The sequence below is a fragment of the Terrapene carolina genome, unplaced genomic scaffold, assembly GCF_002925995.2.
Source record: "Terrapene carolina triunguis isolate 2854851 unplaced genomic scaffold, T_m_triunguis-2.0 Scaffold68, whole genome shotgun sequence".
In the NCBI taxonomy this organism is placed as follows: Eukaryota; Metazoa; Chordata; order Testudines; family Emydidae; genus Terrapene; species Terrapene triunguis.
This window is the reverse complement of record NW_020664419.1, coordinates 75,522,318-75,539,021: the sequence shown is the minus strand read 5'-3', so window position 1 is coordinate 75,539,021 and position 16,704 is coordinate 75,522,318. Positions and strand designations below refer to the sequence as shown.

Below are 16,704 nucleotides of genomic sequence, written 5' to 3'. Positions count from 1 at the left end.
TGTAGAAGAACCTATGTGGATGAGCCTGTGGTTGACTTGGTATGTTGGGGGAACCTATAGCTTAGGCACAGGAGGTCTTTTCTTGGGTGTTGCTGGTTGGCAGCATCTGTGGGGCTTAGTGTCTAGGTATAGCTATATGTGTGTGGGTTGGGTGCACCTGTGTGTATGCGCAGGTGTGGGTGGCTGTTTGGCTGTACTTACGTACTGCTGGGTGTTGCCGTGCGTATGTGTCTGCGATATGAGTGCTATCTGGCATGGGGGTCTGGGCGCTGCAGGGTGTGTATGACAGACAGTCAGGAGGCTGATGGAGTGTGAGGTGGGGTCTGGGTGGTGAAGGGTGCCTGTGTGAGGTGGGAGCTAGGTGCTGAAAGGTGTGTATGGGGCGTGTGCGAGTGGGAGCTGGGGACTGCAAGGGGCGTGTGAGGGGGTTTCGGGGCTGGGGACTATAGGTTGGTCTGGGGGCTTTAGACAGGTGGGTTTGGAGGCTGTAGGGTGTGGTGAGATTCTAGGAGCTACGGGGATCTAGGCACTGCGGGGGGGGCAGTGCTCTGTGAGGGGCAGCGGTAGGTCCGCGGATCTCACAGCAGTTACGCCCCAGTCACCCGGTTATGGCAGCGGTCCCTGAACCACAGACTGACTTCTTGCTCCTCCCCGCTGCCGTGACTACATTTCCCAGAAGGCTGTAGGTAGTGGAGTGACGTCGCCGGAAACATCACGCGTTCCTTCCGGTTGTGCGTGAGTACCGAGCGGAGCCGAGACCCAGCGGAGCCTGAATCCCGATAAGACAAGATGGCCGGGCTGCCCCGCAGGATCATCAAGGTAACTACCACCCCCCTCCCCCACTCGGCCCGCCGTCCCGGCCCCCCATATGCCGCCGGCCCCCTGTGCTGGGCGCAGAGCGCGGAGTTTCCGGTGAGCGGGGCAGCGTAGAGCGCGGGGAGGCGGGTTCAGCCACTCTGTTGACCAGGGGAGTCACGGGCAGGCCCCGCCGGGCTGGGAGCGGGTGGGGCCAGTGCCTGTGGAGCCGCTATTTGCCCCCCACCCCCGGGCTGCGTGAGCGAGGACGGCGCCGCCGGAGGCCCCATGCGGCGGCGAGAGGAGCGGCTGCGGGGCCCGGGCGGAGTCTTGGCGCCGCTGCTGCCGACGCGGCGCGGGGAATGAATGAATAGGTGAGGCCGCGGCCTGTGCGCCGCCTCTGGGCCCCCGTCTCTTGGCCCCGGGAGCGGCGTTAGCCACGAGCCCTGCATCCGCCCGCCGCGGCGCGGCTCCCCTCCCAGCCCCACCCCGGACTCGGCGCTTCTGGCCCCCCTCGCGGCAGGAGACGCTCAGTTACTGCGCAGAGCGTCCTGGGCTCCTCGGCGGGGCAGGGCCCGGCAGTGGATTTTACAGGGGGCTGCACCTTCTGTGACAGCGGCAACGAGGAAATGCGGTACCAGGCTGAATGAAACTGAACGTGCTCCAGTGCGTCGTGCGCCAACATCCTGCTCCCACCCGCGTTTCCCAAGGAAAGATTGTGATACACACACCATTGAAGCCCATCTTCAGCCTTGCAATTAGGGCTTCCTGGTTTGCGCTAGTGGCGATTTGTTAATCTTTTGATGACTCAGGACTGACTGTCTGAGGAAATAAGGTTACACCAGTTACGATGACTGCCCCACATAGGAATGGTTAACGTGTTGTCTAGACTGTTTACAGTATCTGAAGTATGTGTTTTGCTTGAATTTTAACTTTAAAGGTTTTTTTTAAATAATCCCAGCAAATTAGCTCTTTCTGCATCTTTAACACTTAGAGTAGGTCTGAAATTATTTTCGTTGTAGATGCTTCTTCCTAACTGGATGGTAATTTGTAGGTAGTGAGCAAGATAATTCTAAAATGAATTTCTCTATGCATCTAGCATAGTAAACAAGTAATCTTTAAACTGTATATTAATTTGAAATGTCAGAACAATGAAGATCTCTTGAATTCTGGATAATTGGTGTGTGTACATCAAATTGTATATGGAATAAGGGTTTAAAATATTTTTGAACGTTGTGGATATTGTAATTAGAGTTCTTTCAGTAGTAGTTATATAAACCAAGCAGTGTGTTAATGATATCTGCCAGACTTCTCAATTTGTAACAATACATTCATGCAATGCAGTGTGAATCCAACAAATTTCTTGGATCACACTAATATGATGTTTGCTAAAATATGTAATAATATGGTTACTTCAGAACTACTCTAGTTAGTTCAAACCACTGAGTACTCTGAGTCTGGTAAACTTCTTTGATATCAATTTATATAAATATTTACAGCAGATGGAAGTGAAATCACACAATAAAAATTCACGAATGCAGCATAATATTGACCTGATATAGATCTGTCCCCTCTTGTTAGTACAACATAAATATCCTTCTTACTACCTACATCTACAACTCAAACTTTTAAGAAGTGATGTGATGAATAACTTGTTAATTTTATAGAACTAGTCAAGTAAGATCCATTAGGTTTGATGGGAAATAACACTGTTGTTTCCTGTTAAATTGAATGAATGTCATACAAATAATTTATAATGCTGTGAAGCTGTTCTTGGCTGAACACACTGAAAGTTTGCAACCAATGCAAACAGCAGAGAACAGGAAAATATGCAAGTTAGATTGTCTTAAAATGAAAAGTTGCATAATAGCTGGGATAATGAAATTAGAATAGGAAAAAAAATCACTAAAACTATGCAAGGGTATTATTAAGACTATAAAGTTTATTATCAATTTCTTAATGTTTACAAGCCATGTTGAGAATTTTTAAGGACAAAACTGTATTAATACAATTTGATTTGTCACTCATTTAGTTATCTTAATGAACAGAAAACACTGGAAATGTTACTGAAATGTGTAAGGGTAGAATATTTAGTATTACAAAATGTAGTGGAAACAAATTATTGGGGTTGATAAAAATAATTGATTTTGATAAAAATCCGATTTTTATTTAAATTGACAACCTGTTAAGGCCTAGACACATAATCTAGTACAATCCTATAAATTAATCACAAAAGATAAATAGTACATATTTGCTATCGTGTTTTAAAGAAAGTCTAATCAATGAACTGGTGGAAGGCACTGGCAGAACATCTAGAATTAGAATTTGTTGAGTGCTAAATCAGCTTTTGACAGCAATAGCCTCTTCTGCGGGTGTAGAGATTATTTTCTTCACTTCTGTTTGTTCAATTTAGTTAAACAACTAGTTCACTCAAAATTAAGCAACTAATTGGGAGTTGAGAAAGCAAGGAAGCTACTTTTTCTCTTCCAATATGTGAATAAAAACTAGGTGTGAGGGGATGAAATCTACTAGATCTAAAATCTTGAAGGAGACAGTAACCAGATATAATTGGTTCAACTCACTAACTACAGTTAAACTGATTTAACAGAGTATTACATACAAAACATGTTTTGATGAAGTTTGTTTCCAGCACATTTAAGAGAACTTTTTTCTGGATTAAATAAAACTCTCACATTTAAATATATAAAATGTTTTTGTTCATTTTTAATTGAATGTTCATCCAAATAAAGCTAGACACATCACAAATGAAATAATCATCTAGTAAATAAGAAATGCAGTATTCATCATTCTGAAACAATAAAACATATAAAAAATAAGAATCGGAATAAGTGTAAATTAAGCCATATAGTTGCTTAAATAAACGTGTAGTATAGTGTATCCTCCTGGTTAACAAAAAGAAGAGTAAAAATTAGTATAAAAGCTTTATTTAATTGTAAATAAACATGTTTTAATTGTTACCAATCAGTGAGAATCAGTTTTTTCCTAAAGAAAAGGTTAAAGTATAAATACAAAACACAATTAAAATTGAAGATTTAAATAAGTGTCCTGCTTACTGATTAAAATCCATGATTTTAATTGCTTGGCTTTAAATAAGCCCACACTGTTTGTTATGGAGAGCTGCAGCAAAAGCTCTATAGTTAAGCTGAATCTCCCATTATGTTTCAGGTGGCTTTGGATTCACCTCTTTATCTTCACCAAAAAATAATGAAACTACCTCTAAGTCGATAACAGGTTCATCTCCCTGAGTTTTTTGTCTTCTTTTCATGAGTACTTTGAAGCAAATAACACAATTTGTTTCCAAGGTATGGATGGAAGTGTGACATCTAGAAAAGTATCCCAGTGCTTTTTTGCCCCTTGCAGTTTAAAACTAGACACTGAATATTTGTCTGATTTTTGGGGGTGCTGCTCGATCTTTTCGAGAGTGCTAATTATTAAGAGAATAATGCACACTTTAGGTTAAGTATATAGATAAATATATATGTCTCCATAGACTCCAGAGCTTTTGAATTTTGGATTGGTCATTATGGATTGTAGTGGTTCATTTTGTAATGTCCATACTGTGCCTTGGAATGGGGATGTCAGACATACAGCCTTTGGGTCACATTTGGCCTACATGACTAAAATTGTGCAGTCTGTTTATTTTTCTGCAGACATCTGAAACAAATAGCTATGGTAAATTCCAAAAGCCAGTGATACTTGAATGTCAACATCAAATATTCCATTGCTGATCGTTTTGATGGCATAGGAAAGGGAGTGGGAGTGAAGCCCTTGGTGGTTGGATTTTGGAGTTGCAGGGAAGCAAATGCAGAGAAAAGAGTAGAGGGAAGACAGGTCAGAGGGAGAGAAACCGAGAACGTTGGAAATAGTGGTGGCCTAAGGAAGAGCATATTTTTTTTACTAAATGTGAGTGTATGAATAAAAGTTTAGTTACTAAATAAAGACTCTATTCTCCCCTTGATATCTTTGCAAGCCTTCCACTGATATCTGGGGGAGATCTGCTGTGGATTGACAAGAGTATGAAGTTCTAAATGTATGTTCTGGCTGATGGGCCATATGGAATCCAGCCCTCTCTTCTGCAGGGGATTGACCTTGTTGTTGGTCTGGTGTCTTCAGGTTGGCCAGGGCAAGGTCTCACTACTCTACAGTCTGCTGCTTCATGATTTTGTACAGGCTGAGTCTCCTCAAGGAGGAGGGAAACCTGCCCCATGCTTCCTCAGCAGAGGACTCTGCATGCATGTGGGACTTTGTGCTACTCCAGTAAAGGATTTTGGAGGGTAGCATAAAGTGATTTAATGGGACTACTGCCAAGTATTAATGTATTATAGGGGGTAAAATTAGTTGACTTGCTGTATGTATGTGTGTGCACCAACATTAATTGGGAGCACTGAGTTCAGGCAGCAGGAGTGACTGGTCTGTTTGGGCCTACACAATGGGGGTGGGAGACAAGGCTGGATGGGGTATAGCTTGAGGCTAGTGTATTTCAGCTGGGTGTGTAATTTTTTCAAGTCCTGAGCTGAAGACCTTGTTTATTAGAGAAACTTGCACCAGAATAACTACATTGATGCAGTGTGTCTGCATTAGGGAGTTCATTAATGTAAATGGCACATCAGTGTGATTTAATTCAGTGAATTTAATTGGAGTAGTGCATCTGCATTAGAGAAATTTGCACCAGTGTAACTACACCAGTGCAACCCCTCCCCAGTGTAGACAGGAACTCAGCTTCATTTTCAGCTCTATGAGCTAAGATGTGAAAAAATTATCTAAGTTATACTTCTGGGGAATGGTCCTCAGTGTGGTCACTTTTGGTAAAGAGATGTAAAAGATTATTTCCAGTTACACTGATCTTAAAGAACTGTTTTGCTACAATGAGGTAATGGCAGGTGTACTCTAGTGCAGTTAAGCAGCTTCGTAATCTTCAGCATCACTGGTATGGTGGTGATGAGCCTTAGGATAGAGTTTTGGTTTATGATGGTTTTTGATGGTTCAGCAGGTGATGGTAGGTGCCTAATTATGGATAGTTGACCTTCACTGTGCGCATTCATACATAATTTCCATGCTGACATTTTCTTTTGAGAAAAGTACAGCACTCTGTCCAGTGATTCTTTCTTAAAAGTAAGTAATGGAAGTTTACAGTCAACTCAGATGTTTTTTACCTACATGTTTTAAAACTTGAGAATATGCCGTATTGTATTAAGATATTAGCAAGTAAAATAAAACCAGTTTGGTTCATATCATACAGTGCTGGCTATGGCTACTTTGTTTTCTTCATGGGCCATTACCTATGTATCTGATAAAACTCCTTTTCTAGACTTTGTGTGTGAAAATACAGAAGATGATGTATTGATATATGAAGTCAGTGAAATAGGTCTACAGTTGCATCTCCTCAGACCGCTCTATCCCAAAACAGGAACACTCTTTTCCCATCAATATACTGTTACACTCATAATTAGATGAGTGCTCTCCCTCCGCTGCGCGCGCCCCCACCGCCCCACTCCCAACACACACAATTTACCTTTTTACATGGAGACAATCTGCCCTGGAGAGGGAGAAAATCATATTTTCCCACTCTGATAGAGTATGAAAAAATGAATGTTCACTCATGTCATGCAGCTGGCTGTAATGTCTTTTTTGTTTTCGTGTCCACATGCCATATGCTGCTTAATTTTAACCCCAACTGCTCTCTAACCAGCTGTAGTTTCCATTCCATATACTTCAGTTTAACTCTCCAACTGTGTGATGGAGTTAGATAGTGGTAGAACATCTTAATTTACTTTGTTCCAGATTCTTACTAACCGCAGGCAAATTTATGATATGATACATTTATGTTAGTCTTAATTCAAACAAGTCCTGGCAAAATAAATGGTTTAATGTTAATATCAACGTTGTAATAAGATATGTAGATGGATGGTGATTACATTGGTTTACCAGTGTATTGACTAATTAAGGTGAGGCAAGGGGAAATCCCCAGGCAGTTATGCTCAAGTCAGTCATGTGCACATGGGAAGGAAATGGTGGGAAGCCAAAACTGGGAAACAGGTCCATGACTTGCATGAGGATAGCCAGGATGAAATGGGCCTGTGACTCAAACTGAAATCGCAGGGAGAAGAAAAATGGGTCTGACTCAGTGGAGGAGTCAATAGTTGAAGGCAGGGTAGAATAAAAGAAATGACTTGTCCTGCATGGTTGGCAGGTGAGTGATAATTTCAGGTTCTTTAAATTATCACTTGACTAATCTCTGATTACTGGCTAAGACTTGCTGCTTCTATCTCCTTTAGACATTTTTCTGGAGAGCAGGGATCACACCTAAATCTCAGCTAGGGAGCAAATATTAAAGAAACAAACTAGTAGGCATTTTAAACTAAAAGCCATTTCTTTTCATTCTCATCAATCCTGCATTCTTACCCCAACTATTTGCATGGCATCCTCCAAGTACTAAATGTCATCCTTACGACTCTTGCAGAAAGTGAAATTGAAGAGACCCAGTCTTGAACAGTGAGTCAGTAATATTTTCCATTTCAATTCAGTTAAATTTTACAATAAACCTTTTTAAAAAATCATAATTTTCAACGGCAGTAGTCTCCAGAACCTGACACGTGCAGCTTTAATAACAGGCTTTTATGTACATCAGTTAATTATCATATTTGAAACTTATTTTGGTGATTTACACAGATCTAGTTACTGCTAGCTTAGACCTGGTCTAAACACAGGTTGTACCGATTTAACTAAATCAGTGTCTAAACAGACTTTTGTGGGCACTCTGGTTTGAGCGCTTTATATTGACTGATCGACTAACTTGTCTCTTTGATGCCATTTTAAGAGTGCCCATTTGAGGTTCACTGATGTAACTAAATCAATTCCTAAATTAATTTGATTATATCAGTAGAATTTTTGTTGGTAAACAAAGTCTTTTACTATAGATATCTTTTACTGGATATTTCAAATGTGTGCTAGGGAGGGACGCATGCTGCTAAATCTTGATCTGGAGTTTGTTTTAAACTTCTACTAAAAGGTAGCACATCCATGTACCATTTAAAGTGTTTTAATTATGAACACTAATATAAACTGGAAACAAATCTTATAAGGAATAAGTTTAAAACATTCACTTATTTTTGAAAATTGGACTTGTATTGGATGGGTTGTGACAGTTTTTTTTGTGTGGAAGTTGTTGGAACAATTTTTTTTTGGCCATAAGATCTCCCTTTGACTGTAAAACAAAAAAATAACACATCCCTTTCAAATTTGGGTGAGCCTTCTTGTCATAACTGCCACTCAATATGTAATGAAAGAAGGAAAAATGAAAAATGGCTCTCTAACCACTTGCTTTGTAGGTGTTTTTGCTAACTACATAGTGGCTAAGTGACTATTCACCCATCAAAGCATAACATTAAACATAGTGAAACCCCTTTAAAATAGGTGTGAGGATAAATAGAAGAGGTGAGATCGGTGTAGAGGTAGTTGCTTAAACTCTTGTGTGGGGATATGTTCAGAGTGAGGAGAAAGGATCCAAGAAAAGAACCATGAGGAGAACCAGTAGATGAGGGTGAGGAGCCATTAAAGAATGAGCCAAAAGATAGAACCAGTAAAACACAAGCAAAAAGCCAAGAGGGAAGTGTATAGAAGATGAGCGCAGTCTGTAGCTACAGAAACAGGCAGATTAAGGAATTCTTGTGTTGTAACTCTACACTATTCCAGGTTTTCCTGAAGATAGGAAAACGTCACAGATAATAACTAGAGGTGTAGGATTTACAGCCACCAACCAGTTCTTGCCTTTACACCTGCTGGTTTGCTAGACATGCACAATAAGAAGATCAAGCTGATTGCATGTACAGTAGGTGGAGTTGATTTAACTTTCACCTTGATAGGCTTTAACAGAGTGCATGTATACTTTTTATAGTGTTTATCCTGTAAAGACTGGGAAACTCAAATGGGAAGGCATAGAGTGTGTAAAAGGACTTCCATATTGGCTCTGCAGATCAGAGAAACAATTATAGTCAATATAAAAGGCACTACTGAAATTCATGTAATTATTGTGGCTCAGTTTCCCCTCTAAAATAAAAAGAATACTTTCCCATCTCTGTCAAATGCTTTGGGATCCTTTGATGTAAGGTGCTACAGCACTCTGCAATAATCTGTATATACCCTTGTGTGTATTTTAGTAGCTTCAGCATGCTGTTGCTCAGTGGCCTGGTATAAATAGGAGATATTGATCTTCTCTGATCTCATTTGTCATTCTCTGAACAATGCTGTGGAGCTTAACCACACGGAATAAAATCTGTCCCATAGGTGAGATCTCACACTTTGCTGGGGTTCACTTTCTGTATGTTGGGAGAATCTTCTTTTCCCTCTGCTATCCTCCCTTTCTCCCAACCCAAAACAAAAAAAGCCACACACCTGCAAGGGGTGGAGTATTTAAGTTCCTGTTGGCTATAGCAGTTAACTGGATTAATTAAAAAAACAAATAAATCATGTACTCTTTGTTCTTATTATAATAAAATAGTTGACCCTTTCTCCTTCCAACACCCGTTATTTTTTTTGCATGGCTTCCATCCCCATCCCCCTCCTGTTCCCTGTACATCTCTTCCCCTTCCCCATTAGTCCCCCAGGTTCAATTGGTCCCTCCTCCTTTAGGGAGGTGATCCCCCAAAATTCCCCCAATCAGTGGGACTCTCATGAAAAATGAGAGATGGAATTTTTTGTTCCAGAGCCCATCATTGTGTTCAGCCAGCCTGGAGGATCAGAAGGCAAGATAAGGTGCTCTTTCCACAAGGGAGAATACTGCTCCTTTTGGCTTGAAGAGAAAAGGATCAAGCTGAAGTTTGAACTGTTTAATCACTGACCCCAAACCTACCTTCCTTTAGGAAGTTTCCTGTTTCTTTCCCTCTTTCTTCTCAGTGAACATCTTTCTGTTTGTCTTAATCAGCCCTGCAGTAGGGAATTGTGAATCTTCTCCTGTTGGTGAAACACTAGATGCATGAACATATATCTGGTTCTCTCCTGGTTTTAGGAATTCTTTGTGGGTGGAGAAGAGTGGGTTATTCTATCACCCATACCATGTAAATACCTATGATTGAGTGAACATTCACAATTAGGAAAGCTCTGGCTCAGTCACACACAACTGGGGCACTTTTCTAAGTCTTGCAAAGTACTGGTGAATTTGGGAGAGGGGGCGAAATGGTTCTCATGCTTTTGTCTTTGCAAAGGTGCTGTGTGTGGTTTTTTTTTTGTTTTGTTTTGTTTTGTTTTGTTTTTTTTTTTGCTGGATGGGAGGAGCTGTACTCTGGTGCTCCACTTACGAATGTGGTGAGGTGTTTTAACTGGCTTTTTGGCGCACAGGTTTTTTTATTATTATTATTTTTTAATCCCAGTAGCTCAATGGAGTAGTCTCCTTTGTATGAACTAACATGTCTCTTGAGTCTTGGCAAAACGTGTCAGAATTTTAAGCCAGTAGAGCAGCCTGTCTAGTAGAATGCTCCATAGTCAGTCAAATTGCTTGATTGGTTGAGATTTCCATGTAGCAAGGCTTTCACTACTAGCAATTACGTATTTTGGTGAGGAAGAGTCATTCTCTCGTGACTCTGGATTTAAAAAAAAAAAAAAAAAGTACTCGGTGTTTCTGAAGTTTATAACTGACTTGTAATGTTTTTTCTTTTGAGTTAGGGGGTATTTCATTAATGTTCAAATTAACAGGCTGGAAATGTGAAAATTAATCTTTTGTGTTGAGAGATTTCAGTCTGCTCAAATGATATTACCACTTGGTACTGAGCTGATTCTGTACTTAAAACAAGGCAGACGGTAACATTAAGGCACAGTGTTGTAAAGTTACTTCTCATAAGGTTGCCTTACCCATATTCTTACTACTACAAAAAGTTGCTGAATTGGCCATTTATAACACATAACTGGCCAGGAGGTTTTTGAAGCTGATGACAGAAGAAAGAGAATGCAGTATTCTAATATGCTACATCAACTGCTAGTTACAGCAGGGAAATAAATTCCTCTGTGTTTTTTTTTTTTTTTTTTTTTTTCTTAATGAATTCTGTGTCTGATGCCATTGCCATACAATTTTGGAATGGCAAAGACCAGGCTGTTAAACTTCATGTTAAAATGCCTGCTCCCTGGCACCACTTTAATGGATGCTTCATAAAACTCATGGATTAGCAGGCAATTTTTTGGCATTTGGTGTTCTCTTCATAGAAGAGATCTGTTGCCTTGAATGGAAAGTAAAGAAACTGGAATAAAACTCTTTTTTGCATGGAGAGCACTAATTTCACATGCACAGTGAATCTGGCAAGATATAATGATTTTGGGTTGGTTTTCTTTTGAGTGGGGAAAGGTATGAGGCTGTTTGCTAATAAAATAAGATGGACATAAATTAACTTTCCTTTTTTCAATTGTTTTAAAATTGTTGGAACCACAGAAATTTGTTAAATAGATGCAAGTCCTAATACCTTCGTGATAGTTTTGGAAAAAGTTTGTAGCTTTCTCCTGAAGTGTTCTATAACTTTTAAAGCAGTATCTCTCACTGAATGACAACAAATGTCCTTATGCTTCTTTATTGCCAAAATGTATGGGAAGGAGATAGGAATGTGACCATTTCCCTGTCAACATATACAAGGTCCTTTTAATAATAATAATAAAAAAAGACTCCTTAAAGCCCTCCTATTCCATGCCACACATTTTCTCTTCAATCTTCTAAATCAGTCCAGACTCTCATCAGGTACTCCTGGGGTAATTCTGCACCACTGTGCATGCGCGGAATTTGTCCCTTGCAGATTTCTTTGTTTCCCTGCAGAAAAATGACTTTCTGACTGAAAAGCAAAGGGAGGCCATAAAAGTGGTCATGCGACCCTCCCCAGCAGTATGTTTCAGGTGCCCAGGGCAGCCAGCAGAGAGGTAAATCACTGTGGGGTGGGGGCAGGACTGGGGAAGACATGGCTGGTGGCTCCTACCCTGTGCTGGGCTCAGCTGCTAGTCCTGGCTGGGCCGGGGAGGACCGGACTTCCTTTTCCCCTGCATGGCATTCGGGGCTGGGTCAGACCCACTCCCCCGGCTGTAGGAACCTCTGCCAACCGCCCTCTCCCCCCCCCCCCCCCCCCCCCCGCCCCCCTTCCCGAGGCCCCCCCCCCCCCCCCCCCCCCCCCCCCCAACGAGCTGCACTCCCCCTGCACTTGGACCACCCCAATGAGCTAGCCGCACCTGGATCCCCGCCGTACCGAGCCCCAACCAGCTGCACCTGGATCCCCAGCATCTGGACAACCCTTCTCCCCCAACTGAACCACCCCACACCCAGATCCCCCTGCTGAGCACTAACAACCTTCACTTGGACCCCCTGCAGAGTCCCATTACCATTGCACCCAGAACCCCCCAACAAGCCCCTGAGCATCCAGATCCCACAAACCGCCCACACCCAGATTGCCCCATACAGAACCCTCTCACCCCTTACCTGGATCCCCCACACACTAAGCCCCTCGACACTTGAGCCTGCCTGCCCACACCTGGTGCAACCTGGCACGGAGGGGCAGGGCTCTGGGGTGTTTCTGGGGCAGGTCCGGTCCTTGTGCTGTGTCAGGGTTTGGTGCAGCCTCACTGCTGAGTCAGTGTCCTGGGGGGAGGGGGAGCTGCACATTGATCTCCCATCTCTGTGCAGCCAGAGGCCTGTGCTCCCCAATGCCTTGCTGGAGCCTCCACATTTATTTGACAAATAAAATTTGCAGAATTTTGCATTTTTTGGCACAGAATGCTCTCATGAGTAATCAGTCAAGTGAGGGCTAGAGCTTTCACTTTTCTCTAGTGGCAGAACTACACTAGTGTAAAGATATTTTACAAATAGTTTAACATGAATTTCCATTTCAAGTATAATTATTAGTCAATATGCCATTGTATTGTACTAGCCTTTGCCTACAGGTTGTAACTTATTTGAGAAGGTTTGTTTGGCTTAGCTTTCTTTTTCTACAATATGTATACTTTGGCATTTTATAACTTTCCTTTCTCATTATTTGAAACGGATTGCTTGAGTTGTGGAGAAATAAGAAACTCTCAAAAGACTTAAGGGGCTGGTTAAAATGACATCCAGGCTTCTCAAAAATGATGCTTTTGTTACGCTTTGTGTATAGATAGTGGCACAATATTTTTATGCAGATCACTGTATCATCTCTTCTCTACCAGGTTCTCCAGTACTGGTGTCCTGGTGATGGTGCGGGGGGATACCTTATTTTACTCTTGCTTTTTCACCAAGCTTCATTTTGCCATTTTTGTTTTTGGTGGCAAAGAAAGATGCCTGCAGATGTTCAATTTGTGATGAGTTATCACATCCTAAGAAACTGGGTGTCTCTTGCTTGTATGGCTCCAAGGCATCACAGCAGTTTGAGAATCCCAGTTTTTTTTCAGGTCTGTTAGCTTTTCATTTTTTAGTTGAGAACAAAGCATCTGCTTCTGTGGTCTCTTGTCTAGGTAAGCCACTGTTCAGCAAGCTCCAGCTTTTCTCAGGATATCACTTTTATTCTCAACATTCTTCTCTTCAAGGCTGCCTTTTTGGAAGAACTGTTCCAGCTCAGCACTCTTAACCATGCTCCCTCCTCCTCCCCCCAATATGATCTTCTCCCTCTCTAGCCACTCCCAGAAAAGAAAAGCCAACTGCACTAATGAGGAAATCCCCATTCTCTTCTGCATGGCAACCTTAAATATTTTTTACAAATTCCTTGATTGCTGATTTAAAATTAATGCAAGAATTCTGGCAAGAGCCTTTTTTACAATCACAGTATTTAAAAAAAAAAAAAAAAAAATCTGTATGGGGATTAGCAAAACTAGGTAGCTCTAGGATGCCTTTATAGTATTATAAAGTCCCATGATATTTAAATAGCAATGAATGAGTTAGTGTGTTTGGATTAAACTAACCAGCTGAGGAAATGGACATACTTCCCTGAATGAATCAAGAGGATTTCCTGCTGTAGGGTATCTCTAAAGTTGGATTTTTACCTGACAAGTTAGTCACCTTTTAGCTTCTGTTAATCTTCATTAAACTTTTTTAGGTATGGCCAATTCCATGGGCTTCCCAAAGGAAATGTCAATTCAAGAAATCGGTAAACAATAGAGGCTAGTGTAAATAGAACTCTGAGACAGCATCTTGTAAGGGTGGGGGGGTTTGTACCTTTCCTATTTCATTTAGTCCTTAACATTCTATCCTGCTTAGCTTGACAGATCTTCCTAATTAACGAATTGGCAGCAGTACGTGGGGGACACAAGTATAAAGGTGTTTGCTGTTTCCACCTGCTGGTAGGAAGGCATAAGCTATTGATTCCAGACTAGTCCAGAAGAACTTTTAGATCACCACTCTCATTATATAGCATTAAATGACCTACAGCCAATAAAATTAAATAGCATTTTCAAAGCCCATTCTTTCTGTGACTTAGTTTCCAGTAGGCCTCAAAGAGCCACATTTTCTAGGTCTTGCTAAAACGTTTTGTTCCGAATTGCTAGATTCCATTTCTGGCTTTCAGTGATCAAAAAGCTAATTTTGTACAGACATTTATATTGGAATTTAATGTGTTTTTTGCAGCCTGCCTGTAAAATGTTATATGTAAGACTTTCCTTAATTTGCGATATTGTGGAAATTGTGGATCCCACAATATTAGGCTTCCACCATAATTTTGTCAGCTGCGCAGAGCTGGATAGGAGCCCTGGCTGCGGACCCTACACGTTAATGACTGTAATATACTTACAGCAAAATGTCTGGTTACCACAAATTAGCAGGCATAACATAATACTTGAGTATTTATATTGTTCCAGCAATTTTTTCTTAAACAAATGGGTCTTCTCTGGCTTTTCCAAATTACTACAATTAATAAGGGTCCATTATTACTTTTCTGCAACTTTGTGTGTCTTGTCTGCAACTCAGCTGCAATTATTTGACAATCATCCCATGATTCAAGTAGGGCCTTAGTTATATATTTTTGCAATAACAATGGAGAATACTGCATATTTTTTTTCTATCTTGTCTGAACTCCCTATTTTATACATAATTAAAGTATTTATTTATGCGGAGATTTTTAAAGATACTTGATGGGATTTAGACTCCTGATTGCCTAAATACCCTTTGAAAATGACTTAGGCTCCTAAATCAGTTAAGCATTATGCTGCTGAGCACAGCAATGCCTAAATACCTGTAAAAATCTTGGTCTGAGTCTTATTTTTCTGTGAATAAGTCTGATGTCTAATAAAATTTTGTGTTAATTCTAAATATAGGACTTCCTTAGGTCCTGATCCAGTAAAGTACATAAGCACATGCTCCAAGTTTTTGAGTAGTTCCATTTGTTATTGGCACTACTCACATGCTGAAGTGCTCTGTAGGATCAGGGCCTTAGTGAGTTGAATTTAAAGGAGACTGGCAAATACTTAAAGTGGGGCATATCAATTTTCAAATGGCAAGGACAAGAAGGGCATTCAGCATTTGTTTGACAACTTTATTTTCCAGTCACTTTCCAGTTCCCACTGTAAAAGGGTATTAAAATACAAGCATTACCGTGCCTTTTATAATTAATCTATGCAGCATTCTCTAAAAGGTAATGATTAATAACCTTTGTTGTTGTTTGTTTTTTTTTAATGCCTGGCTTCATATTCCAACAAGTTTGTGTGTTATAGTGCCTTGCTCGGGTGTTTTGTTCAAGTATGAGAGCCCAGAAATCAGGGTAACAAGGGACAAAATTTACTGTACTTAGATGCTGCATAACCTACCAGTGTGGTATCACTACTCCTGTGCCTATACCCAACATTTTGCTTATCTTCAAGGAATTTAAAAGCTCCACAAGGCAGAAAGCACTTTAATGGGAGCTTTGCTGCTGGGACAGCAAACGTTGGGTTAACAAGCAGAAGAGTCTTCAAGAAATATATGAAGTGCATAAAAGTTGTACTGATGTAGATAAAACAGTTATAACCCCCCCTGGTGTGGGCATAGTTAGCACAGTTTTATTGTGTTTATACCAGTATAGTTTATTCTAGAATGGGAAAGGGAATAAGCTATCCTGGTGTAAGACATCTCTCTACTGGAATAACTGTATACACATTAGGGATTGTACTAGTATAACTATATTGGTCTAAAAATAATCCCCACACCCTTAACCAAAGTAGCTATAGTGTTACAACTCAAGTTCAGACCTGGCCAAAGACTACAGCCTGGTCTGCATCACACGGTTAGGTGACATAGGCTGCCTTGCATCAACCTAGCTGTGAAAGTGTCTTCACTTAAATTTGGCTCCTGCCGACATAAGTGCCTCTTTGTGCCAGTTTAGTAATACCACCTCCCTTAGCGGCAGAGGCATGATCAATGCCACATCAGTGTAGACATTGTGTTGCTTACATCAGCTGTTACTGGCTTTCAGGGGTTATCCCACACTGACAATACAAGCACTCCTAGTGAGGTTGTGCACCACTGACACAAGGAGACAAGTGTGCGCACGCAGAAGCGATTTAATAACTATGGTGGCTGTATGCCAGAGTAAGTTAGGTCAACATCATTTTGTAGTGTAGACATGGCCTAAGCCTATGTCTTCACTGCTCTCTTCTCCCCCGCCTCCCCTTAACACGCACACATAGGCCTTGGCTACACTCAGGGATTCACAGCGCAGCGCTGTGAAGCGTGAGTGTAGTAGCGCTGCGAGAGAGCTCTCGCAGCGCTGTATGTTCTCCACCTCTCCAAGGGGAGTAGCTTGCAGCACTGCGAGCGAGCGTGCAGTGCTGCAGGCTCTGATTACACTGGCGCTTTACAGCGCTGCGCTTGGCGGGGGGAGCGTTTTCACACCCCTGAGCGCAGCAAGTTGCAGCACTGTACAGCGCCAGTGTAGCCAAGGCCAAAGTGTTTGGAGGTTGGTGGTGGTTGTTGGGGTGGGGTGGGTGTGT

The 16,704-nt window shown here is 41.5% G+C and overlaps 1 protein-coding gene across 1 annotated transcript in view; it reads left to right on the top strand.

Moving 5' to 3' along the window:
* Positions 1 to 678: 678 nt before the first annotated feature.
* Positions 679 to 16,704, top strand: part of UBE2N (ubiquitin conjugating enzyme E2 N) — a 23,058-nt gene continuing 7,032 nt past the window's right edge. Inside the window, exon 1 of the mRNA XM_024218342.3 lies at positions 679 to 819. Within this exon, the coding sequence (XP_024074110.1) occupies positions 790 to 819 (30 nt within the window). The 5' untranslated portion in view covers positions 679 to 789. The remainder of the gene's footprint in view (positions 820 to 16,704) is intronic.